This window comes from Acanthochromis polyacanthus, chromosome 5 (assembly GCF_021347895.1).
Source record: "Acanthochromis polyacanthus isolate Apoly-LR-REF ecotype Palm Island chromosome 5, KAUST_Apoly_ChrSc, whole genome shotgun sequence".
Lineage (NCBI taxonomy): Eukaryota > Metazoa > Chordata > Actinopteri > Pomacentridae > Acanthochromis > Acanthochromis polyacanthus.
This window is the reverse complement of record NC_067117.1, coordinates 15466430-15492914: the sequence shown is the minus strand read 5'-3', so window position 1 is coordinate 15492914 and position 26485 is coordinate 15466430. Positions and strand designations below refer to the sequence as shown.

At 38.8% G+C, this 26485-nt stretch overlaps 3 protein-coding genes across 5 annotated transcripts; 1 reads left to right on the top strand and 2 right to left on the bottom strand.

Moving 5' to 3' along the window:
• Nucleotides 1-1925: 1925 nt before the first annotated feature.
• LOC110949197 (activin receptor type-1B-like) lies at nucleotides 1926-12517 on the top strand. Its single transcript, XM_022191094.2, has 9 exons — nucleotides 1926-2118; nucleotides 5647-5892; nucleotides 6988-7254; nucleotides 7377-7607; nucleotides 7771-7938; nucleotides 9186-9342; nucleotides 9450-9574; nucleotides 9678-9808; nucleotides 10230-12517. The coding sequence occupies exons 1-9, from the start codon at nucleotides 2052-2054 to the stop codon at nucleotides 10353-10355; spliced, it is 1518 nt and encodes a 505-aa protein (XP_022046786.2). The 5' UTR covers nucleotides 1926-2051; the 3' UTR covers nucleotides 10356-12517.
• Nucleotides 12518-12925: 408 nt separating this feature from the next.
• On the bottom strand, nucleotides 12926-18816 carry prkag1 (protein kinase, AMP-activated, gamma 1 non-catalytic subunit). 2 transcript variants are annotated; one of them, XM_022191096.2, is made up of 13 exons: nucleotides 18673-18816; nucleotides 17556-17607; nucleotides 17349-17449; nucleotides 17187-17268; nucleotides 17031-17089; nucleotides 16796-16841; nucleotides 16656-16710; nucleotides 16207-16333; nucleotides 15814-15979; nucleotides 15678-15715; nucleotides 15361-15507; nucleotides 14738-14837; nucleotides 12926-14623 (listed from the first exon to the last, which is right to left on the bottom strand). In XM_022191096.2, exons 1-13 carry the CDS (start codon nucleotides 18679-18681, stop codon nucleotides 14613-14615), a joined length of 993 nt encoding a protein of 330 aa, XP_022046788.1. In that variant the 5' UTR covers nucleotides 18682-18816; the 3' UTR covers nucleotides 12926-14612. The 2 variants fall into 2 exon arrangements, with proteins under 2 accessions (XP_022046788.1, XP_022046787.2); XM_022191095.2 differs by having other exon boundaries at nucleotides 18677-18805.
• A 914-nt stretch (nucleotides 18817-19730) lies between these two features.
• Nucleotides 19731-25990, bottom strand: rhebl1 (Ras homolog, mTORC1 binding like 1). 2 transcript variants are annotated; one of them, XM_051948623.1, is made up of 9 exons: nucleotides 25538-25990; nucleotides 23400-23471; nucleotides 23211-23278; nucleotides 22804-22886; nucleotides 22320-22376; nucleotides 22184-22231; nucleotides 21599-21680; nucleotides 21375-21486; nucleotides 19731-20695 (listed from the first exon to the last, which is right to left on the bottom strand). In XM_051948623.1, exons 1-8 carry the CDS (start codon nucleotides 25587-25589, stop codon nucleotides 21394-21396), a joined length of 555 nt encoding a protein of 184 aa, XP_051804583.1. In that variant the 5' UTR covers nucleotides 25590-25990; the 3' UTR covers nucleotides 19731-20695; nucleotides 21375-21393. The 2 variants fall into 2 exon arrangements, with proteins under 2 accessions (XP_051804583.1, XP_022046790.1); XM_022191098.2 differs by having other exon boundaries at nucleotides 19731-21486; nucleotides 25538-25988.
• Between the last annotated feature and the right edge of the window lie 495 nt (nucleotides 25991-26485).

The window sequence follows — 26485 nt, the reverse complement described above, 5'->3', positions numbered from 1 at the left end:
TGTGAAAATATACAGTCCTGGTCCTGCAGCTCGTCCTGTTCTGTTCTGAGTTTTAACCTTCTTCCACCAGACAAGAACACACTTCAGTCGCACAAACACAGTCAGCACATAAGTCAACATTCATTTCACCCAGGATTCAAGCCTCCTGAGTTAAACTCCTCTGTCCAACCTATTGCATCGCCACACGTTACTTTTACCGTGGGCTTTGTTTCTATTTATGCTCAAACTGATATGGGTGAAGCCCTGTGGTTGGCTACACAGGGCTTCACCCTGTGTCATGGGTTAGATTTTCTAAAGCCTTAAATGACGATAGAAAGAGACGCAAATGTCTGGTTTCCACTGGAATTACAATTTACAGTACATTTAGTGTGGAATTATTGCTCAATGAAGCAAAAGAATACAACCTATCCTAGCTTTTAGAATATTTAGGCTTCACGTTTTGCTCTTTAGAATGTGTGTATGTGTGAAAGAATCCATACCCTCATCAGATGTAGCTTTAAAGGACAATGATCAGACAGTGTGACACATGAATGTCCACAACTCCACCATTTGTTATCGAAGAAATCGTTGCAAACAGCCTGGCACAACAGAAAATCTGTCCCATGGTGATCTTGATGGATGTGATCAAAATGACCACTAAAATGTTCACAAACTTCTACAAGTCCTTCAGGGAGAGCTGGATAACATTTACAAGCAGCATCGACATCCTCATCAATGCTACGTTTCACAGATGTGAGACTTGATACTGACTTGTGATTTCTGGTCTATCAGTAAAGAGTCACATCATTCAAATATTGTGCACCGCAGAAGTCAATCACACCTCCATTGTGGACAGGAAGCCTTGTTGATATTGGATGTTTTTCTTGTCAACAAACTGCACAAAATGACCCAAAAAAAAGAATATGTCAAACTTTACCCTCCCTGTGGTGCTCTGTCTCAAACCTATTAGACTCTTCTGAAAATGTAAAACAGTTCATACATAAATGGTTTCATTCTTTAGTGGCTTATTGATACCATAAAACAGCAGAACACTAGTTTTAGTATTTAGTGAAAAAAACAAACAAACAGGGATGCCCAACAGCTCCTCCAGTCTGTCACTCTGAACTCTGCTTCAGCAATCTGCAGGAAAATTTCCTTCTCAGAATGTGACAGTCAATATGAATCCCTTTACTGATCCTGTTGTGTCTGTACATTACTAAAACTCATCTAATCACCACACTGAGTCTATCTGTGTGGGCTTTCATCGGTCCAAAACATTAAGTTAATTAGTGATTCTAAGTTGTCCGTAAGTCTGAATGCGAGTGTCCTCAGTTGTTTGTCTCTATGTAGCCCTGTGATAGATGGAGACCTGTCCGGGGGAACTTTGCATTCACGTCAAGTCAGCTGGGATCAACTCCAGCCCTCCATGACCCTACAGAGGATAAAGTGAGGCATAGATAACGGATGGCTAAAATAATTTGAAAGGTATAATGCCCTTCACTGGTATACAAATGCAGCTGACATCCTTCATCTGACAGGAACTATTATGAAGTTCACTAAACCTGAAGGAGTTGAAACATCAGCATCATCTGTACGACTGTGTTTTTCAAAGATGCAGAAATAACATTGATTGCAATTAGTTTTTTGTCTGTTTTTTGGGGGGCAAAAAGGTTTTCAAGAAGTGTGTGTGTCTTTTGGGGGGAAGAAGGGTGAGGAAATGGGGCGAGATTGTGCTACTCAAGAATGAATGTTAGTATGTTTATGAGAAAATAAAGCAGTCTTAATTTTGTTCCTAATTTGTTTAGGGTTTTCCCCTTGAAAAAATAGGGGGAAAGTATGTAAAAAGATCAAATATATAGATCAATGCTTTTTGAATGTTGACTCTCCATAGATAGATAGATAGATAGATAGATAGATAGATAGATAGTGACCTCTTCCGTCCTGTGTGTGTTGCTGCCTGCTGGTGGCTCTGGTTAGTAAACGGTTACCTCCTCATCACGCCTCTCGACTCATCCATCGTTAGCAAACTAAACGCGTCGATGCGATGAACCGGGAATGTGTCGGTATCGGTCATGGCTAACCTTCGGATTTCGTTAGCTGTCGTGGTGCTTCTCACTGTCCTGTCCAGACCCGGCTATGGTGAGCAACTTACGGCTTTGTTTGTGTTCATGACAAGCTCCGGAGCTCCGGAGCTCCGTCACTGTTGAGGAGCAGTTAGCCGCTAAGCTAGCAGCAGGAAAGGAAACCAGGTCAGCCGCAGTTTGCTGTGACAGGACGAACATTTAAATACAATTAAACACAATGTTATACAGCTGTGCGTCTCACCGTGACGCTGCTGCTGTCGAGAGAGTCAGAAAGAGCGGTTTGACTGAGTGTTTAGTCAGAATAAGCAGGAAGTATACTATAAACACAACAGCTCACTTAGTGCTGCTTCGCTGTGGAGCTTCTTATTTACACATTTTACTAACTGTATCTGCTGTTTATTTCTCCTAAACTACAGTAATGATGCTGGTTAAACAACTGATGCTGTCACATTATTGTGTGTCATGACTTTAAACTGCTCAAATGTTGATGTACTCAGACTACAGGTAGATGTAATATTTTTGTTTGAGCATACAGAGATGTCAATAATGTTTATCTAATCATGATTTATTTATGGCGTGTTCACTCAGTGCCTTGAGTAGTTTTCATTGGTATTACTTTCAGCATAATTCCACTTAATAAAGATGTTATTTCCTATCTGAGAGAGCAGAGTAGAGCTGTGCAGAACAAATAAAATCACAGTAATGGTAATGATGTTATGTAATAATGTTATATCGTGGCATTTGGTTGTTCATACAAAAAAATGGAAGGAAATGTCTGCTTTAGACTTATTTAATCTGAAAACCTATGCTTCACATTGATGTAAAAATCCTATCCATCTAGTGTTCCTATAAGGCAGTGCTCCACTTCATAATAATATATTATATAACATCATGTTTTTCTCAGTCTCTGTGCTTCAGATGATACCTATCCTCATTGTTGGTTTGTTTAGTATTTTTTATTATTATTTTTTCCCTTTTACTTTCTAACAATAGGCATACTACCTAACAGTGTCAATGTACAGACATAAAAATTTAGGAATTTTCTTGCATTCCTTATTTGTTTATTCTTGCGTATGACAAAAGAAATCTTTGTATCCTGAGAAATCATGTTACTGATTTACAGCATGAGCCAAATACGGTCAGGAAAATTAAATAAATAGGTGCTACAATGCAGATTTCTGTTATTACATGATCTTCATATCACTCCTTCCTAATACAAAGCAGTGATTAAACAAATGTGGAAAGCCTCCTTCTGGCTCTGCAGCCTGTGAAGTGTTGTGAAGAACACATTGTAATTGTACACCACATTCCTTTGGAACCCCACACAGTGCAATTTTTGCGCACATTTCACTACCTTAATTCTGTTCCCTCTGTTTTATTTAAATATTTGGAGCTTAAAGTTGTTGCTTGAGCTGTCAGACATGTTGTCAGAAAACACAGCTTTTTGGGTCTGGCTTGAAAACAGGAAAATTATAGCAAAGATGAACAAAGATTCACCAAGCGGCTGAATTCCTGTGGTGATACGAGCTGTCGTGTTCTTTACAAGAAAGCATGTTTTCCGTTTTGATTTATTTTAACCACTTGAAATGTTTTTACTACGGCCTTTGTAACCACAGTGGAAGAAAAGCGGTCAGTGTCTGGGTTGTAGTTCTGCATTTTTTTAAGGATGTCCATTTGTGATACATAATTTTTTTTCTGCTGTTTGAATTACGTTGTGGTACGAAACGATCAGCCCCAAATATGGATGAAGGTTGTGACATTTGTAGCCGTGGAACGTCTGAAATGTCAGTCTTATTTCATCTTTAGTCAGCATTTGTCTTCCTTTTTCCTCCTGTGGCTGTTTTGTTTCTGACCAGCAGCTTCTACCAAGTAGGTGTGGGCATCGTGTGAGTCAGTACCACAAAAGATGTTGTAACCCATTAACTCTATAGTTCCCCCACCTCAGCTGCATGTTAACGATCACTTCCAGCACACAGACTCCGGCAAGGTCTTTTTCTACTGGGAATCCACTGGCAGCTTTTTCAGAGTTACTGGAATGCCACACCACATCTTTGTCTTAATAACATTACTCAGTTTCATGGAGGAAGTCTCAGTCTCTTGTTGGTCTAATGTCACTCACAGTCAGTCATTTAATCTCTTCTCCTACATGGGCCTCACATAAACTCTCCCAAAGCCGGCTCACACGCCCAACGTCTAACACTTCCTCTACTTCCTGACCTTGCCGACACCATCCTGAATCTGTCTGTCCTCCGTTCTCGCTCTAGCTCATCTTTGCAAAACATTACTCATCTGAAGATTTTCCCTAAGACTTTAAATCTCAGTTCTGCTGTATGATTTTACTCTCCGTCCTTATCAAGTAGCAGCCTCACATGGGCCTCCCACGCACCAAATGAATCCTTTCGCATTCGTCTTCGGCAGCCAAAAAGGGAGATGTCTGATGCTAAAGAAACCATAACTTACTGAATAAGTATTCCTTGTTATTGTCATTTTAAGTCTTTAAACTGCAAACTGCTGCAACACACACTTAAGTTATGTGTCAAATATAGGATTATTAGTAATTAAGGAGACCGATACCCGATACTTGAAACTGATATACATTTATAGCAAAAGTGAAAATCTAGGTTTATAGATAGATAGATAGATAGATAGATACTTTATTAATCCCGAGGGAAATTCAAGTGTTCAGCTGCTTACATACTACAACATAAAATATCAAAAGGCAGGCTGACATTAACATTAAATGTTAGTATAAAAGGTTAGTAGATAATGTAGATTAACACAAACTCCGGCACACAATTCTGTTGAAATGCCTTTATTTATGTTTTTTTTTTTTACATGTTTCATTAAAAGAAACTTTTCTGCATTTACCCTTCGGTTTGGCTGTTTCTCACAACACGTAACCGATCACATAGTGCTGAGGGCAGGAAATGATCGACAGACAGCTAAAGTAGCCCATTTTCAAATTAGTTTGGTATTTTGGAAATTGGTTAAAAGTCTTTAACAATATCAATAATAGGAAAAATGCTAAGTATTAGATCGGTATGATCCAATGCTCAGTCGAACCCTAGTGCCAAATCCACAGCAGTTCTATACAGAGTTTACTACTTCTTAATCAGTATACCATAGGACTGTTTTAGGAATTGGTTTACATATTTATCAAAATATTCGCCATTTTGTTTTATCACAGAATGATGCAACATGTCTGTTCTATCAAGCTGATTTTGAAAAACTACTGCCAATTAGACACCACAAATCAACACCTAATCAAACATTTCCTGGGTTTCATGGGTAAAGTGTCTCCTTTGACTATACTTTGTTTTCCCACTTAAAACATTAAAACCAAAATATAATCCACATGCACTAATGCTACGTTTCAGGACACAAGTCTGCTGGTTGTTACTGCCTTCTGGTGCACATATTGTGAACTGTGCATTTCTCTACAGCTTTATATTTCATTTGAGTGTGCAAACACATCTTTAGACAAGTTGTCAAGCAGTTTTGGTCCTGCGGATCAAAGTTAAACTTTTCACTTCAGACAGCCTATTGTATTTGACACTGCTTTGTTTCTACTGACCGTTTGCAGCTCTGTGGTGTAACTGCACCACCGCTCAGTGTCAGAAGACTGGCTCCCAGTGTGAGACCGATGGGGCCTGCATGGCTTCCACCTTCTTCAACAATGGCGAAGAGCAGCACATCCGTGTCTGTATCACTCGGGACAGCCTGGTGCCCCCTGGACAACCATTCTTCTGCCTCAGCGCAGAGGGCTATCTCAACACCCACTGCTGCTACACCGACTACTGCAATAGCATGGACCTCAAAATACCCTCTGGTGAGAGCTGTCATGTGTCACACTGCATATAGTGTATGATCAGGTACATTTAGTGTTGAAGTCACAATGGTTTGATTGAATCATAATGTGTGTGTGTGTAATGTATTGGGGTAAATATACAAAAAAGCATGTCTTTACTTCAAGTATCATCCACCCTAATCTAGCAGATAGTGGGTGGACTAATCCTGAAAATGTGGCAAGCTACCCATTGTTCACTGTTTAATGTTGAGATCTGTGAAGAGACTTAATTCCTTCAAACTGTAAATACCCACAGTATAGTCCAGACTTGATATTTAAAGCATCTCAGCGTCTGTAGAGAGTTTCTTGCATTCTTCAGTGACTCATGGTTCCTGAGAAGATTAATGTTTCCTGTGGTGTTTTGTACCATGTCCTAAAATATTTTAGAGAGCAGAATGCCAGTGAGGAACTTTAGTGACGGGAAATTGCGGACAGTTTTACGCCAAAAAACACACTACTTAATTTGAAGCTGTTAACTACTTAAATACATGCCTGGTGCAAACAGAGTGATTTCAATCTAAAATGGCTTTACTTTTTGGGTGGCGTAAGCGCTCACAGACTGTCGATGTCCTCATCTAGGCTGCAGACTGTGCAATACTGCATGTTAAAATGAGCATGGAAGGTTATCATCATAAATAGATTGTTGTTGTTGTTTTAATTAAAGTCTGCATGTTTGTTGATCGTGAAATAACCACCTGAATAATCCACACTGGGACCAGCTATAGCCTGAAAATCACATGTCTGACTCAAGGCTGAAGTCATAAGCATCACAAAGCCAAAGCACTTTTACTGTATTAGTTTGCTGTTAACATAATCTAACACTTCTGGTTTTCTTATGTTTTTTTTGCAGTAAAAGCTTTTTGGTGTAGAGAACTGAACATTTCCTTTTGACATCACTGGGAATCGGTCTAGGTTAATATAAGAGTCAAATGTTGGCTCAGTTTTCTGATTGTCTGCTTAGTCACAAGCTTTGCGCTGTCATCCCTCGAGGAGATAAAGCAGTTCACATCAGGTAATAGTGTTTGTCTAGTGTGTGCACTGCATTTTAATACTCCATCTAATGCTTTTATCTTTCAGTGACGCCATCAGCAGAACTAAGGGGAGGCTACGGCCCAGGTGGGACATGGGGGCTGGTGGAACTAGTTGCTGTGATTTTAGGACCACTGCTGCTGCTGTGTGTGCTGCTGTTGGTGAGTGTGTTGATGTATCATTATCACCAGAGGGCCTACAACCACAGGCAAAGACTGGAAGTGGAGGATCCGTCCTGTGAACACCTCTACCTGGCCAAAGACAGGTCCCTGCAGGACCTCATTTACAATCTGTCCACGTCTGGTTCAGGTTCAGGTCAGTGCACAGTTGTGATAATGTAGCTGCAGCCTAACGTTCCTGTTGTAGTTCACCATAATTTGGATGGTTTAAGTAGACATCTTGTATCTCTTTGCCATTCCCTCTTTTTCTCTGTGTAGGTCTGCCTCTGTTTGTCCAGCGGACTGTAGCCAGAACAATTGTGCTGCAGGAGATCATCGGTAAGGGGCGTTTTGGGGAGGTGTGGCGAGGGCGATGGAGGGGAGGCGACGTGGCCGTGAAGATCTTCTCATCCAGAGAGGAGCGCTCCTGGTTCCGTGAGGCTGAAATCTATCAAACCATCATGCTCCGCCATGAAAACATCTTGGGCTTTATAGCTGCTGACAACAAAGGTACGAACCACCGACATATTCCTTTCTCTCATCACGGAATGGCCAAATAATTACATCCTTTGGGATGCTGCTGTTTGGTTGTGTGCTGTATGATAAATAGTCATTCTTAAGTGAGCTTATTATATCTTGAATATCTCTGTATGTCTGTATATCTGTTGTGTAGACAATGGCACATGGACCCAGCTGTGGTTGGTGTCAGACTACCATGAGTACGGCTCTTTGTTTGACTACCTGAACCGCTACTCTGTCACTACTGAGGGAATGATCAAACTGGCACTGTCGGCTGCAAACGGCCTTGCTCATCTGCACATGGAGATTCTTGGAACACAAGGTAGTATTTGTACAATTGTGTAACGTAGTATAATTTCATTTATTTGTCCTGGCTTCCACTTTTGATGAACAGGGTGTTACAAAGTTTGTGGCTTTCTGCATAGAAGATAGAACGGCTAATATAGAGTACTGTGGGAATGTTTGAGGATGCTTTTAAAACTGATTCTATGGATAAATAGCCCGTGCCATCTGTTTCAAGACTTCTTGTTCTTTTTGTCACTAAAGACAGTTATTTCCGACTCATTTTGTGTGTTTAGGGTTTTTTTTTTTTTTTGGTGTGCTGCATAAAAATTTGGAACCAGTCAGATTGTTCCTGATGGTAATATGCAATGAAAAGGGCTGTCAACTTTGCACAGTCCTTCATATCACATCCAGCCATGTGGTTAGGTCTCTGAAGTAATGAGTATTAGTTGTGGAGTTCTTTTCCAGTGAAGCCACAGTCAGCAATTACTCCTCAAACCCCAGACAAGTCAAGTCTAGACAAGTCAAGTTCCTTTCATCTGTTCATTCATTATCTACTAGTAGCGCAACACATTTATGACTTCTCTGACTAAATGTTGACTGTATACATTTTTCTTCTGAAACCCAATTCTTCCTTCGCCTCCCCCACCCACTGACTTTAACAAAGCATCCACTGTTGACAATAAAACTTTTCCATTTAATCCAAGAGTCTTGATTGAGTTATCTACAGAATATGTCACAGTGTTTAGAATGCCAACATTGCTCAAATGAAAAAGATAAAAACTTACAAATATCTTTTTTATTGTTAAAGAGGCATCTGATTACTGAAAAATTCCAAAGTGGCAGCTTGGAAGGGAATACATGTTAAAACTGTTTAAAAAAAAACATGTAGCAGTGTGGGGAATTTGTAAAGTTTTTAAATACAACAGTTTGCCAATGTCTTTGACCTTCTGTCCAGATATTCTGACAGTATTTACTTCTGCAGTAAACATTGTCATCTATGAAAACTTATATTCATCGTTACCTTAAAAACCATTTTGCTGAGCGTTCTTAAGTACCTGTTATGAAAAACAAAAGGATACTTGATCATATATTGTTGCACAAATGGACGGTTGTTTTCTATTTTTATCAAGCCGACTGATGCCCAAAAAAGCAACCTTACATAACATGCTGGCAGTTTCTAGTTTATAATGAAAAAAGCAATACAACACTGCCATGTTTTAAAACTCTTTGTGCACAAGAGTAAGAATTCACAAGTGACTGTTATGTTCTTTTATGTCTTAATAGGAAAGCCAGGCATCGCCCACAGAGACCTGAAGTCCAAGAACATCCTGGTGAAGAAGAACTGCACCTGTGCCATCGCTGATCTGGGCCTGGCTGTCCGTCATGACTCTGCCACAGACACAATCGACATCGCCCCCAACCAGAGAGTGGGCACTAAGAGGTCTTTCTCAACATACGCAGGCACACACAGACATCTTTGACATGTTTCACAGCATATCTTTAAATTCTGTACATCATCACAACCCTGATTGTTTTTCTGTCTCCCAGGTATATGGCTCCAGAGGTTCTGGATGAGACTATCAACATGAAACACTTTGAGTCATTCAAATGTGCCGATATCTACGCCTTGGGGCTGGTCTACTGGGAGATTGCCCGTCGCTGTAACACTGGAGGTGCTCCTCTTTTTGTTTCAACCTGTATTGTTTGCTCTTTTCTCACTGCTAACATCTGAGATGATTGCACTGATCTGACCTCAACATTGTCCTGTTTCATCAGGTGTCCATGAAGACTACCAGCTTCCCTACTATGACCTGGTACCGTCTGACCCGGCCATAGAGGAGATGAGGAAGGTGGTGTGTGACCAAAATCAAAGACCCAATATTCCAAACTGGTGGCAGAGCTATGAGGTATGAAAACACATTGGTTGATTTTTTTTTTGTGTCAGTTTTCTTAAGAAAATATTAGAAGTTTTACTAATATATATGTAATCACTTTAGATATTTCTACTCATTTTTAGAAGATTTTTATTCATTTTTTGAAAATATTTACAAGAATTTTCTTGCCAAATTTGGAGGATTTTATTTTAAAAATAAAACTTTTAAAGGAAACTTTTAAGGAATTATTGGAATTTTCTCTCTGATGGTTTTGCGAATTTTCCCCAAATTCGGGGGAATGTTTTTGATGAATTTTTGTATTTTTTTCAGACAAGGACACAATATTTTTTGGCGCCCGTAAATGAAGACAACAGGAGGGTTACCTGCATTTGTTTCATCATCATTATCATTTGTACTGCATCGCTAACCCTTGTGTTTTCTTCCTGTTGCTCAGGCCTTGCGAGTAATGGGTAAAATCATGAGGGAGTGTTGGTATGCTAATGGAGCTGCCCGCCTCACAGCCCTGCGCATCAAGAAGACCTTGTCCCAGCTCAGCATTGACGAGGACATTAAAATCTGAGCTATGTGATTCAGCAGAGCGCAGAGCAGGACCTGCCTTCAGACTGTAGGACGCTGACGGGAAGAAGTCAGGCCTCCTACACAGACTGCACAAAGTACGAGAATTTAATAGAGGGTGGCACTTTGTAAAATATTGCCCCACAGATACTCCTGCCAGTTTTGAAGCCACTTGATTTCTGACAAACCCTACCTCGCTTACCCAGCCAAAATACAAAGAACACCTTTCCTGTCCAGTCCTCAGCTACTGCTGCCCCTCCTGAACCTTTTTGTTCCTTTCTACACACTGTACTAATAAGGATTCTTTGATTTCCTGTGAACTTGTATGCAATCAATATGTAATTAACCAAGTAATATTTTAAATATCAGTTGCAAAATTTCTTTGATCAAGCAGCATTCATGCTTGTTGTCTTTGTGCGGCAGCATTAACTTACTCTTGCTCAGTCTGTTATTTAAATGAGTAGATCTAATGTTTGTGAGGCCACTGTGTAGGTTTTTCTGCCACGCCTACAGCACACAGGCTCATCTCAAAGGGATTTTACTTATTTATAAATAGTACATCTGGTTCTGCTACAGCTGTGTGATTGAGTTAAATGCTAATCACCATGTTGGAATGTAGACAGACGGTGAGATTTTTTGTGTAAATGCGGCCCAGTGACTTTCAACACGCGGTCACTGCGGCATTATGGCGACTTGCCAGACAGGAAATAGCTGTGGACCACTTTCCTGAAACCTTCCTCATAAGCTGATTTAAACTCAGGTTTTCTTTATGCTTACGAATCAACAAGCTTTTTCTTTGTTCATTTAGGAATTAATTAATGAAAATACACTTCATTAGGATGAAGGGTTAGCTGTAGAGCAGGAGAAACATTCACTGACTTCTGATCAGGACACACTTATAGAACATTGTACATGAATCCTGCAGCACCTCGGTACATCTACAATATAGGCTCTTATAAGTGCATAGCCTAGAATGAGAGAGAATGTTGCTTCAGCTTCCTAAGATAAGCTGGCACACACAACATTTAGTTCTTCCTTTGAAGCAGCCAGTACTACTTATCTTAAACATGGGCCAAATACACACTGATTCCAGGAATCTGAATGATGGTTTATTTTGATGTAGACTTTTTTTTATACTGTTACATGTCCATTGTTCCTTTCCCCTCAGGGCTCACTCTCCCTGGCCAAGTATAACTACTGTACTGCTCATAACTAGCTTTTTAAAGTGATGCTGGTGTCTATAACAAATTAATTTAGGTCTAAATATGTTTTAAATGGTTGACTTTTTGTACTGGCTTTATAGTTGGTGGAAAGAATCTGTAAAGAGAATTCTGTACAAGTATACTCTGACATCTCAAGTAATATTACTGTAAATGATACGAAGATTGTTTCCTTCAATTTAACACTGTCATAAAACACTGTATGCATTGTTTGTTTGTTTGTTTTCAGGAAATAGGTGCACTTTTGTGTTCAGTTTTATGCAAATTCTGCAGGTACTGTTTGCGTGTATAGACGTTCCCATGTTATTTAAGTGTGTATGCTGTGAGTCCCTATGAAAGGCTGAAAGGCCACGTGTGCACTACTACTGACCTCACAGCAGTAAAACCAAACCGTTCTCAGAATCATCTCTGGCCATGGCCTCCGGTGTTTATTTAGGATCACACCACTGAAAATGAGAATGTTTACACAAATCATGCCAGTCAGCTGCAGTACCCTCCCTCTGACTGGAAACCGTAAAGAGAATCAGGCGTCTCCCTTGATCTCTGGGAGAAAAAAAACGTTGAAATTGAATACTACTGAAATGTCTCAGCACTGTTTCACAATTGTGTCCGACCCGCTGTTTTTGTTTTAGAATCATCCAAACACAAGATGTTTGAAAGAACGAATAAACTGCCCTTGATGCTGTTGTTTTTGGTGGGAAATGCTGGGGAGCTTTACTGAATGTGAACCATATTTTTACACTGAACAGTTGCGCTTGCCTTACAATGTAGAAGTGCATAATGAAATCAAGCTTTTTTTCCCAATACTTTCCTCTCAGTACGTCTTTGGAAGAACCGTGGGTGTGTGTGTCCAGTTATGACAATGAAACCTATCCATGTAAAAACCCCTTCAGGACGTTGATCGTGTAAACTCTAATATAGAAGAATAAATACAGTTGTTTTCCTATGTGGCATCTGTTTTTCTTTTCAGCTCATTGTTTTGTTCCACTTTGCTTATTGTGTCATTGTTAACCTTCTCAGCTATAAACATAGACAATGCTAATAGCCAGGAGTTGGTGGAGACCAAAACTACACTAAAAATTAAAAAAAAAAAAACATGGACAAATTGTTCGCCTAACATAGAGCTCTTAATGTAAACTGATGTTGCTCGTATCAACCGAACGCATCGATATGTACATTTCAGTGGTTATTTTTTTCTCTAATAAACTTTAAAGGTAATTTTAGTGGTAACAGCTGCTTTCCACAACCCCAAAGTAGCCAGAATGTTACTTTCTGAACATCTCATAAGTAAATAAAGTCCCAGAATATGATGCTACACAGACATCATTAACAATTAACCCCATGTGCAGCACACTCCTGAACCCCTGAACCTTTATTGCTCATCCATTAAATTAAAATCTCAATGCAGATTAGTACAAAAACGGTGCATTTTCATACAGTTGTACATATTCCATTTCATGTTTACCAAAACAGTTAAGTCTAACATGTTCTTTACTTATCCTCTTTAGAAAATGGAAAGGACATGCTGGTGATATTTATCATCCTCTAAACAGAATAAACATAAAACAAAAACTGTGAATAAACCCAGAATATGTGATGTTCTGAAATCATCACTGACTGAAAGTGACATGAATATACACACCGATCACATAAAATCAGAAGAACACTAAAAATGGATACATTGACCACTACTTCCAAAAACAAAGAGATTCTGCAGCACAGAGGCAACAAGTAAATTCCTTTAACACTCATAATGCCTAAACCCAAAGTGTGGGTAACAAAAGAGGCAGACAGAAATGTGTGTGAGTTAAATGTACAATCCATTACACACAGTTATACTTGACAGCAACACACAAAATGGAAAAACATAAAATCCATAAATATCCGAAGCAGGGCTTTCAAACAAAATACAGAATGAATCAAGGTCGTCTCTAACAGCAGAATGAATGATTTTCATCAATGGTTTTCTAGACGTCACTGATAAGGGCGTCACAGGAGCCTAAAGTGCTGTTCCAGGTTTGCTACTTCGCTGTTTGGCTCAACAACAGATCAAACTCTGAGCCCTTCAATTCGCAGCACGCTCCTAACTGCAAAAACTGTAGCTGAAACTTGCAATAATAATGACTCACGAAACAGATTTAAACCAGACCTTTTCAATTTTTAAGCTCCAAGGTCTTCTAAGTATAGTGTTTGAATCAAAAATTAAGCTAGATAATTGTACACTCAGTGCAAAGGTATTGAGTGGCTGTTCTGTATGCATTTACTGCATGTGCAATATGTAGCCATAAATAAAGACACTTCAGTTATTAGTCAATATGTGTTTGCAAATTGGAAGAGTGCCGTGGCTGAAGTTAAAAGATAAACAGTTCGATTCCCTGCCTGCATTTAAATAATCAAGCTAACTGAATTAGGAATAACAAGATCATTTAAACTGGTTGACATTACACGACTCATTTGCACACAGATCAAGGCTCAGGAAAATGTCTAATGTGTCAGAAAAACAACACACACTGAATGTCGATCTGTTGAAGCTACAGAGGTTAAAATTACCCTCAGATACGTTTGATGTGCTTACAGATAATACAAACAAAAGGCTGCCAACAAAACGCAGCCCAGGTAAATCAGTTTCCCCTCAGAAGCTAACTGATTCTTTTATAAATGGGAATACATTTCTAATCTGCCCCTCTATGCCGATCGTCACAGCAGCCACAGAGGTGGAACGGTGCTGGGTTATTCTCTGTGGCTACAGCTCCTCGTTGCAGGTTTCTTGTGCTTTTACATCTTTGTTGGCTCTCTTTGAATTTGGCTCAATTTACAGGAGGTTCTGTGTGTCCTGCACTACTACAGTAATATATTGCGGCACTGCTAAAACTCGGTGTACTTTTTGCAGAAAGGAAGAAGTCTTCATGTGTGAATGTTAAAGGACATGGATGGATGACACTTCACTATAATGTTATAGTTCCCCTCTCACATCCCTGCTCCGTTCGTCTTTGCTTCAGCCTCATCCTAATGTGTAGCTTTCCTATGTCTGAGCGACTTCCTCAAGCTGTGCCTGCGGGGAAAAAATAAATAAAAATCAAATAATCACCAAATTTACCAAATTACAAAACAATAGAACAGATTAAAATTACTGTGTTTCCTAAAATATGAAGTTGCTGATACTTACCCTCTTCTCCATCAGTAAGCACTAGTGCCTGGAGGATATCTGAAAGGGAGACAATTCCCTTCACCACATCCTGCTCGTCTACCACCACCAGCCTGTGCACCTGGACGACACACAGGAACACAATCGTGTTACTCTCATCTCTGCAAAATATTATTCTACTGCAGCCAAAGGAATGAGTAGAAAAACTAGTCTAGTACATGGCAATGTGTGTACAAACAGCACCTGCGACAGCTAATGATAAGGCAGCTCGGAGTTTTTTCAAATCAAATGACAGATGGGGGTGATAGACGCCAGAATGGTGGCTGGCTCTTATGTCTTGGTGGCTTAGCAAAAGAAGACACTTGAATAGAGGTCAGTCTTTTACAACAGTGCTTCAGTGTAGTCATGAAACACTGGAGGGTGAAAGTATGTACATGTTTTGCTAAAGAACACTGATTTCACTACATCACATTTCTATCCACCACTAAATAAAATATAAGATGCAATAATCCGTTTTTAGCTTGTGTTAACTGAGGAACTGAAAGAGTGGAGGAATAAACTACAAGCTATAGCATCTTACAGTCGGTGTAAAGCTGCCACAAGTGACAGACACTTGGTCACACGTACTGACATCTACTTCTCACCTCAGCCTCCACTAGTCTGTTGATGATGGCCTCAAGGGTCTCGTGCCTGTTGCAGGTCAGCACTCCTTCAAAGTACTGAGAGCGGTGCTGCAGGGCTTTGGTCACTGTCACATCCAGGTTGTTGTATGTCTTCTCTGCTGCCAGGTTCTGTACAAAGACAAGGCCTTGAGATATAACACGTCCACTTTGTATTGTTTTTAAGTTGTCGTGTTAAGAAGAATGTGTCCAGAGAGTCTTAGAGTACCAAACACCAGCAGGACACTATGACACTGTTGTACCACGGTGGCAAGACTGCAACATTACATTTATTAACTTACTATAACATCAAATTTTGAGTAGATGTCCACCACACGACCTGCAAGAGAGAGAAAACACACAGGAGCATAAAGTTCAAGTCGAGCCTGGTGCTTAACACAAACATAACAAGGAAATCATTTCAACCAGTCGACATGCCTTTGTCATCCACAACAGGGAGCGCAGACACTCGCTGCTCAACGAAAATACCCAGCGCTGTGTACAGCGGTGTGTCTGCACGGACCACTGCTATGTTTCGGAATGTCCCGATGTTCAGCTCCTCTAAAGTTTGTCTCAAGAACGAGGGTTTTGGCATTTCTGATATCTGAAAACAGAAACAAGAAAGAGTTCACACATGATGGAAACTGTAGGAGAACTGGATGGTTTTTGAATAGCTTAAAAATATACTGTTTCCTTAACAGTAACTGCTCTGTATTACACATCTACAGTGTTACAATCAGACGTGTACACACAGAAAAAAACGCAATGGCATTGGATTTTAAGTACTTAATGTACCAGTAAGCAGTAAGGAGAGAGGCCCAGGGGACTTACAAATAGCTTCAGGAACTTGAGAATCCTCTTGTGTGTGAGAATATAGAGTGTGTTTCCTGTCAGGGGGTCGATAACAGGCAATCTGTGGATCTTGTTCTTCAGCAGAGACGATACCGCATCATACAAACTGTGACACAAAGAGGTTTTTCAAGATTTTATCAAGCTCCAAGAGACACAGCAAGTTGTGAGAGAAATAAAAATAGCATAAAATAAAATGGAAATATTGCTGCAATTTTGTCAGTTGATGCTGTCGTGGAAAGAAATGTAAAAGTGTAGTGTATCGTGCATATTCATTACATTTTAAAGTTAAAAACAAAACTCCAGTTCTCTTAGAATTAAGTATGGAGGAACTCTTCAGAACTACTTCATAGTCACTCACACGTTCAGAAAAGTGAAGTCTGACTGAAAACAACAAAATCAAGATGCTTGTAAGCACGAGTTCTACTCACCTTGCATTGGGAGATATGCTAACCAAAGGCTTGAAAGAGTCTTGAAGGTACACCTCTGTTGGAAAAAAAGGACAAACAATTCAATTTACCTTGAAGAACACCAGAGTGAATGGCATTCTGTATTCATGAAACATTCTCACCTCTCCATGTTTCAATTTTGTGTTCTTCTAACTCATATATCTGAACCTGAAAGATCACAGCAACAGAGCAGGTTGAGGAACAAACACTTAAATCAAAACAGGTTATTTATGCAAAGGGAAAGGTGATATGGGGCACAGTCAGCAACATATTTTCAAAACCTTGTAACTAAATAATTGTGCATTTTAAGTTGCAGATTTACTTAATCCATCTATTCAAATACTATGACCTTCTTACCAACGGGGATTTGTAGTAACGATGAAGAATGTTAATGAAGTCTGTGATGGTTAGCATACCTGCAGAACAGAAACAGGGGCATTAAATCAGTCCATAACTTCATTTATTTTTGCTCTGAAGGTTAAAAAAACAGAGCCAAATGAGAATTAATCTTACCAACAAAGCACTGCTTCTTACTGTCCCACAGAGGGGCTGCTCTTACTCCATTAGAAACAAGAGCAAAAAATGCCTTCTTCACCTAAAAGATTAATTAACAACATTAGTCTCTGTTAGAAGAAGTTGAATATAATTAACTATAATTTTAGGCTTTTGTTTTACCTGAAGTGAAGTATCAAACACAACCAATTTGGAGCTGGTGGGCACAAGGTCATAACAACGGTGGGACTTCATAAACCTTGTGTACACATTGTGCTCTGGGTCTGGAAAAATATGACAGACAAACTTCTGAGGGCAATCCTTTGTCACTGTTTTTAAACATGCTCTTTTCTGTTTTGTAGTCTCATGGGACTAATATAAGTCCTTTACCTTCTACAACTGGGTCCTTTTTACCCTCAAGATCATCAATGCTTACTGGAATCTGAAAGGAAAAGACAAAGGCCATTAAAAGTCAGTTTATTTGTGTGTTCTCCCAAGTACAATGATTAACATAAATGAGTAGTTGCCAGCATGGCTAAAATATCGATCCCATAATGATTATGGATGGAACAAATTACCGCAGCCTCAAGTGAAACTTTGGCCACAAAGTTTTAAATGTTTCTTAGTCATAACCCCAGATATGGTTAGATTATGTATAATGATGCATAGATAACAGTCATATTTAGGATTAATAATAGGGTTTAGGTGAGGTTAAGTGATTAGTAGAGAAATGAATACATTAGATTAACGTGCAACGTAAAGTAAAAGTTTCATGTAACTTAGGAAATACCGTTATTGATGCTGAAAATATCAAAAGAGCACTAAAGTACACAAACAAGATGTCTGATTATCCAGTCGTCACATTAACTGGTCAAGTGCAGAACTATTACCCAAGAAAGTTAAGAGTTGTTGTATTTTTCAAGACTTCACTTGTGGGATGCAGCTAACTGTGCAGAACACTGCTGTCAGCTAGCTGGTTAAACATCTAACAGTGTAAACGCTGTAACGCAATAAGTAACCGCTGTTTTACACAGGTCAATCGGCCCAGATGCGATTACAATTTATCGACACAGGGTTGTGAAACTGACCCTGTTGAAATCTGGTGCAACTTGAATAGCGACACTTTGTATTAAACTACAAAAGCACCATGAGCGCAGCGTATTTAACTAGCGTCACAATCTGTTGACATTAAAGAGTCAGCCGAGGTGACTTTACGTCAGTCACCCCGGCGAGAATTTATGTAGCATATTGTCTAATTTTAGTGCAAAATATACACCGGTACCTTGACTGAAACCATGGCTACATTCATTGGTAAAAATACGTGACTTCCTGACGGTAGACTAACCTCACTAACTGGGGAGTTACCCCCAGAACTGCTCTAGTAAGAATTAGCTAGCTAGCTAGCTGCTACTGTTAGCATGCTAAAGAAAGTCAGGTTAGTTAATTTAGTTGCAAGCTGAGGGTTAGAAAACTGTCTATATGTACAAAACACAGTAAGATAACGTACACACTCCATATTCCATTAATTGAGTCGCCTCCTCTTCTGTAGCCGGGTTTGTGTACAAATGGCAGGACCTCGTACAGGCACCAAGTCTTCCGCTATAACTTAAAATGAGCAACATGAATGGATGCAAGGCGTTACCGTAATACACGTAGTGTTACCGTAATACATTTGTATTGTATGGATGTATACTATCCATCTCAGTATTTATGAGGATAATGTGTACATTCATACACTAACCGACTGAATTAACTAAGTGACTGAATTTCCCTTCGGGGATGAATAAAGTGATTCTGATTCTGATAACCATTAACCCAGTTTGTTATTATTGTGCTACATCAACCTGTGTCGTGTCAGTGAGCCACATTCAGTAAAACTTGGCTTTTTGCTACTGTCTATCATTTATTTGTTGAGGTATTTTAGTGTATATTTGCAATATTTCTGTTTTCCCTGAAAGCAACTTTTGTGTGCCTCAACGAACGCACCAAAAACACATATAAACACAAAACCAGTGACAAAATAGTAACCACAAACATTACTTTTCAAGTTTTTATTGTTAAATTTTTTTGGTTCATATACAATTTCTTCGCCTTCTCTACAGATTTCTTTGACTCCACACTCACATTAGAATCTGCTCTAATGGAGTATGTACAAATCAAGTGGTAAAATCAGATGAACTCTGTGATAACTGGCTAATCTCAACACAGTCTGCAGATTTTCAGGCAATAGTCTGTTCTGATTTTGACTATTTATTTCCCTATCACCATCTGTTTGTACTTTGAGTTTCATACTGCTGTCTTCTACATTATACTGTATTTGTTTGTGTTTTGCTCCCAACCTCAATACAACAAGAGTGGTAAAATTAGTGGAGAGGTGGAATACTTTAAGCTTATACTCACTAATTACAAACCAGAATTTGAATTTTAATATCTTTCAATATTAACTTCATGTTCAATGTTTGACTTTATTATCCTTTCATTGATATTTTAAAAAGATTGCACATCTAAAAAAAAAAAAAAGAAAGTTAAGCAACCTAAAGAACGCAGCCAAAACCAGCAGACACATCAAATGAGTAACAGATTTATTTATATACAAAACTGTTTACAGCAAGATTTCTGAATCGACATTGACCCACAAGGGAATATTGGTGTTCAGGTGCACAACACCTGCACCCATGGTGTCAAGTCAATAGAAGGAAAAAAAAAAACAACCCTAAGAGCACCTTGAGTCATGAAAGGAAGTAGATGAGGGAGTTTGAACGACTGTAAGGCACAAGACACAGCATCACCAGCTTCTATTCAACCATCATCAATCATCCATCGATCAACTACTTACTCAGCAAAACACTTGATAAAAAGTTACAACTATCTACTACAGGTACAACATGAGGATTATGGGGGAAAATTCAAAGTCTGTCACATCTTTGTAAGGTTACAGGATCTCTGAAGAACATGTCATTAGGGGTCTAACAGTGACCATGCAAGTCCACTGTAAGAATTAAACAGGCTGCATGCCATTCTGACTTTATTTCATCAAGCTTGAATGAACCACCAGATCAAAACCATGAGTTCAAAAATGACTACACTAACTCTGTGGCCTTCAGCCACTTAAATAGTCTTCTGTAATGTTAAAATGTAATTTTAAAACTGAAACTCAACAATGTTCATAATTATAATGCAAATATATGCATGTACTCTACTTAGGCTTATGGAAGGGAGCGCAAACCGGCATCACTCAAAATATAACCAACAGTACCAAATCAATTTCTATTATTCTATTTATATTGTATAAAAATGCCATAACTGGGAAGGAAGAAGTAAGGATCTATTCCAATCTACACTAATTTTTTTCTCTCAGTGTTGTCCATAAGATAACATCTTTATTACAGTTAATAAGGAAAAATGAAATTGTAGAAACAATGGAGGTTGGTCTGCTTAGCAGAAGAGCTTAAAATGGAAGTTGTTAAATACACAATAACAGATTCCTCCATCATGAAGACACAGCTCCGCAGTTCATTGGTGAAAGGTACCTGAAAATGAGTCGATAGAAACACTAGAGTGAGAACTGTGAAAGCACAGTAAGATTTTTTTTATGTAAAATCTCATCACAGAGTGCTGAAGGAAATCCATCATGTGTGAGAAATGGTAACAGTTTTAACACATTTAAAGCAATGTGAACTGTGACTCTGCATCACTGTGAAAAAGACCTGCTGAAATGAAACAACAGTCCTTAGAAAAGTTATTAACCAGCCCTCACTGAGCATTAACTCAACTACTCAAAGAGTTACTAGACATGAGCCAATGATGTTTCAAACATTCAAAAAAAAAAAAAAAAATAAAAATAACGCAATAAATTTGAACCAAAAAGTTTGGCAATCTTATTTTGTTTTCTGATCATTTGGTTGAACTCAAAAAAAAAAAAAAAAATCAAGATTATGCCCAGCCATGGATTACATTTCAATATTAAAGAAAGTGTTCACTGAAAGTGCTTCTTTGCTCAGAGCAGATATTTTCCTGCTCTTAGAAACTTCTCCCTGTGGTGAAAATTAGTGAGATAGTTTATCAACTGTCTGAGCAGTTGCTTTGCTATGTAATTCAATCTGGTATCACAATGGAGCAGAAAGGTTCCACTGCAGTGTCTTGGTGTTGGTGAGGTCACGATTGGCAAGCTGGTGAAGTTGTGCCTCTTGTCTTCAGTAAATAGCTTACTGATGTCCTGGATACACATTTACATCACAGCGCACTTCTTCTCCTCTGGGGGTGCATTTCCGTCAGCTCTCTCCATCTCCAAAATGATCCGCTTGAAAACCTCCACAGCAGTCTGCATTGCAAGAATATTGTCATCAGAGTGAGATTCTGTGCCAGAAACAATTTGTGGACCGCAACGATGAGATGACATCCATAATTAGTATTCCCAGTGATACCATCATTACCTCATTCTCCTTGGCCGAGGACTCGATGAACGCGGCACCCCAGGAATCAGCAAGTTTTTTTCCCTCCTCCGGCTTGATAACCCTGGGAAAAACATCAAATAGACACTTGATGAAAAGAGAGCTGCTTCTATATGACATGCACACATTGATCCAGAGCATTGTTGTAACGGACTGTCTGAGAACAGAAGGAAAAAAATGAGCTTTATTTTGAAAGTACAATACTGACAAGACTCTATATGTCTGTAACTGTCTACAAATAAAAGGAAAATACCAAAACCACTCATTTACCATTGTACTAATATGACTTGAAAAACGATTTAAGATTGTAGCCACCTGCTACATCTATGTGGCTTTTGGTGTTTAGGTAGTTTTTGGAGGTTTGTGGTACGGAGGAATTTGAGATCACCTCATTGCTGGATTTGTTGTTCTTATAAGACACCAAGAAATGTAACATTTTTCCTTAAGCTGCTTTTACTTTAACTAAGGTGGAATGTTGAACAATGTTGAATTAAACAATGTCAGTTGAAACTGGTAGTAACAACACAAGATAAGTAGTTTACATTCTACGGACTTCATCTCTACTACCTTTCCATATGGAGATCTTTTTTGTTCCCGACGAGAACAATTGGAACCCTAAGCAGAGAATATCCAGGTTAAAAAGAAGCCTTGAGGAAAAACACATTCTGGAAACACAGAAATCTAAACAACAAACCAAACTTACTGAATTTTCCCAACCATGTCTAGCAGCTTGTCGTGCAGCACCTGCACAACTTCAAAACTGAGAAGACAAACATCAAAGCAATTTAAGGCACTGATCTGAGAGTAGCCAGTAACTACTAATTTACTATAATGTTTAAAAATATATATATAACAAAAATATAATACGATGAGCAAGTAGGCATCTGGTACAGCTGAATATAAAAACTACAGCCTTGAAAAGAACAGTGAAGTTAATTCAATGTCTCTCCAATAACAACAGAAAATAACATAAACCTAGTAATATTATTATATTTAATTGGATTGCATTCTTGTGCTTTAAAATTACTGTATTATCAACACCCTTAATGGCCAAATCTAAATGCACAAAAACACAGTGACGGCATCACTTTTAAGAAACAAAGCTTTTTTTAAAAAAATCCAAAATAGAGTGACTTTTAATTGTATGTGCCTTATTCACACAGATGGGGAACACAACATCCACCTACCTTTTCATGGAAGTCACTGAATAGACGAGGACATAGCCATGGAGGTCCACTGAGTGGGACTGTGAGAAAATTGAGTATTCATCCTAAAACAGAGAAGAAGTAGTTCAATGTTAATATTGTTACCAATTAACAACATGGGTCAAAAGTGACCCAAATCCAATGGATAATGGGTATTTCCTGACCCACACTGCGCATCAAAGGTTTACAACATTATCAAAAAAGGCTCAAAAAATATAAGTGTCAGCTTCTACAAAATGACATGTATTTAGGTACAGAACAGAAATCAGAGTTCATGTCATAATGTCAGCAATGAGAAATGTAAAAAATTTGGATTTAACACACAAAAGTGTAGATGAAACACAAGAGGAAGTCAAAGTATTCGTCATGGTAGTAGACTGACTACTCACTTGTCCAGCTGTATCAACTAGCTGAAGATTGAAATCTTGGCCATTCACACTGACCATTTTGTTAAAGGCTTGGGGGGGGGGGGGGGGAGAGAGAGAGGAGGAATTAGTTGTACAATTTTACAGTCAGCCAAATCCAGTATGATTTTCTTTGCTGTAATGTCTGACAAACAATTGAATGACGACACTTACTGTTTTCAATGGTGGGATCATAGGAGTCAACAAACTGTCCTTCCACAAACTGTATTGTAAGAGATGACTTTCCTGTGCGAAGAAAAGAAACATAACATGGTTGTTTACTCTAAAGCATCATTTAAATCATCTCATTTATAGTGTGGTGCCTTATCAATGATTTAAAAACTTATTGTGAAAACTTCCAAAACATTCTAACACATTATATCATAGCAACTTTTACGCAAAATCTTGGGCTCTAACCAGGAATGTGAGCAGTATTGCCACAGAAAATGTGTTTCATAGTTCATAACAAATTTATTCCTTATTTTGACAGCTGTTACAAAAGATGGTGCCTTTGTGGTATTGAGATAAGGTCACATATTTTGATAGCGGTCATTTTTGTGTGCTAAAATCTCTCTGATTCTGTGATTCGACAGGAAAGGACACATACTGACAGTCCAGGTCAATGAACTTTATTCTACCACAATAAAAAAATTGTACAATTATGTATATCTGTGGGGTAAGACTGCAAAGTCTACCGCTGCTTGACAGAACAAAAAAAACTTACAGGTCTTATATTCCATGACTAATCTACAAGATAAGTCTGTCTCATAGAACATAATTTACAATTTTTTAAACAGAATTCTTAATTCATTTGTTGACATGCTTGTGCACAGTAAATGGTCACAAACACTGAAAAGGAAAATCTGGTTGCAAAAAGAAACGCCATGTCAGTTCTATGGAAACAATTTTGGTGACAGAAAGGATGACACTGACAGGCAGGTCTCCCTTTGGTACCGTTTTGTTGCCAGTTGTTGGCAACATAACTAATTTGTCTAGTTTAACTGGAACCAAAAACCTGTGCATGGCAAGCGAAAACTCTTTAATTATAAATTTACCTATTGATCTTTTGGTTGTCAACTCTTAGATTCATCGCAAACTATTCTGATTATCAATTAATCAATTTAAGTTTTTTTGAAAAGTGAATATAATCAGATTAGAGCATTTTAACTTTAAATATTTTCTGGTGTCTTTGGTCCTCTATGACAGTAAACTGAACATAACAAAAGAGGATGTCCTCATGGTCTTTGGGAAACACCAATTCACATTTTCTTACATTTTAGAGACCATACAACTAATCAGTTAATTGAGATCATAATTGACACAATAATCAGCAATGTAAATGTGTATATTTAAAGTATTTTTAACTTTCAATGCAGATCATTCCCCTACAAAATGTACCCAAACATACCAGTAAGACTAATTATTATATATAACACAAGTATTCAAGTCATCTGGTGAAAATTGCTATATTTTGTTCATATCACAAGATCTATCTAAACTACATTTTGCAATGCTATTTTATTTCAGTATGGTGAGGCCCTAATGTTTTTGTCTCTGTTTGCATATTTTTCCTCTTATCGATACCAAAATTCGCGACTTTCTCAAATTTCTGTGTTCTTTCTATAAAAATAAACTGCTGCAGTGTCAAACAAAGCAGTCCAGGTGCTGAATCTCAAAAATTGTACATATTTTTATAGAATTTATGACATCTGGAAAAGGGGTGAAACTCTCTTCAAAAGTTATAAAGAAAAATATATTTTAAAAGAAAGGAGTTTACGGTGTCTTGATAAAAGACACTGTGCTTACTCGAATGGAAAACACAATGATAATCCCAGGAGGGCCACAAAGTTTGATGAGTTACTAAAAAAAACGGGAGCAACACCGGTCACACGAGAAGATTTTAGAATATAAATAACTATTAGTGGCTTCATTAGAGGTCAAACACGGCTGTAGGTTGATTTCTGTCCACTTTTGGACATTATACGTGTTGTGATTAACGTGCTAGACGTAAAGTTTCGAGGCACAAATCACTTGGCTCTCTACCAGTAGACCACCGGCTGAGCTAACTTTATTTTCACCCTCATGGCACATTTAGTACCATATGGCCACAACTGTGCAGCAGGATAAGGTTGAATTCGGTTTGGTTTAACAGCAAACTGCGCAGCAAACAAACGTAACACAACGAAACATGAACAAAGGTAAGCTAGCGTTGCTGTTGTCGCTCCGGAGGAAAACAAAGCCAGGACGTTAGCCTGTTAGCCTGCTAGCTCACCAACATTAGCGGTCCACGAGCTTACGGACATTGTACTCACCTACGGACCGGTAACCTATAACGGCGATCTTTCGGGACTTTGGTTGAGGCATCGCGGTGAAAACGGTGTAGAGTGTGTTCGGATGAAGGAGTATGCCACCTACTTTTACTATATACACAAACTTTTATCGCCACATTCGTCTCGCGTCACGTGACAACAACAAACTTTTCGGAGTCGCCGCCGCTCGAGCTCTCCGCTGGGCCTCGAGCTGGAAACTCAGAGTTTCACTGCAGCAAACACAGCCTGTGCCGATCTCGGAAATCTGTCTGTTTCTGCGTCTGGGGTAGTCGTCGATGTCGGTGGATGATCTGAATAGATGAAAATGACGTTTTAGCCGAAATCGTAAACGAAACAAGCAGCTTGATCAACGCGGTCACGATCCGCAAGTCAAACTGACGGAAACTGTCATTGTGTAAGCACACCGTCGTAAAACCAACCAGTGCGTCAGAACTACTGACACGGACGAGCATTCAGGCCGATCCGTACAGTAGAGGTCACTCTTTGAGCGCCCAGCATGTTCCTGACCACCGTCCCTTTCAGACTTTTCCAGACTGACTTTCAGGCCACAATCACCGGGGAAAATCTGAAGTCCTACAAAGCAACAAGTGTGCATTTCCACCATTTCAATCTGTACACACACAGAGCACAGCTTTCACAAAAGCAAAGACATATGCTCATCACAACCCCGTCTGAATGTATTTTTACCCAAGACAGTGGTTATACAAGTGTTCTGACCCTAAATAAAAGTAGCTAATACATTAGTGTAAACAAACTTCATCAAAACTATAAGATGAAAGGTCAGTATTTGGTGGAACTGCAACAATTCACAGACAGCTGACATATAACAAGACATAATGTTCAGAATATTTTGAAACTGTATTTTTAAGCTCATTATCTGTTTTTTATGTCTCAAAAGTAATATATGTTAAATAAAGTGGAGTGAAATGT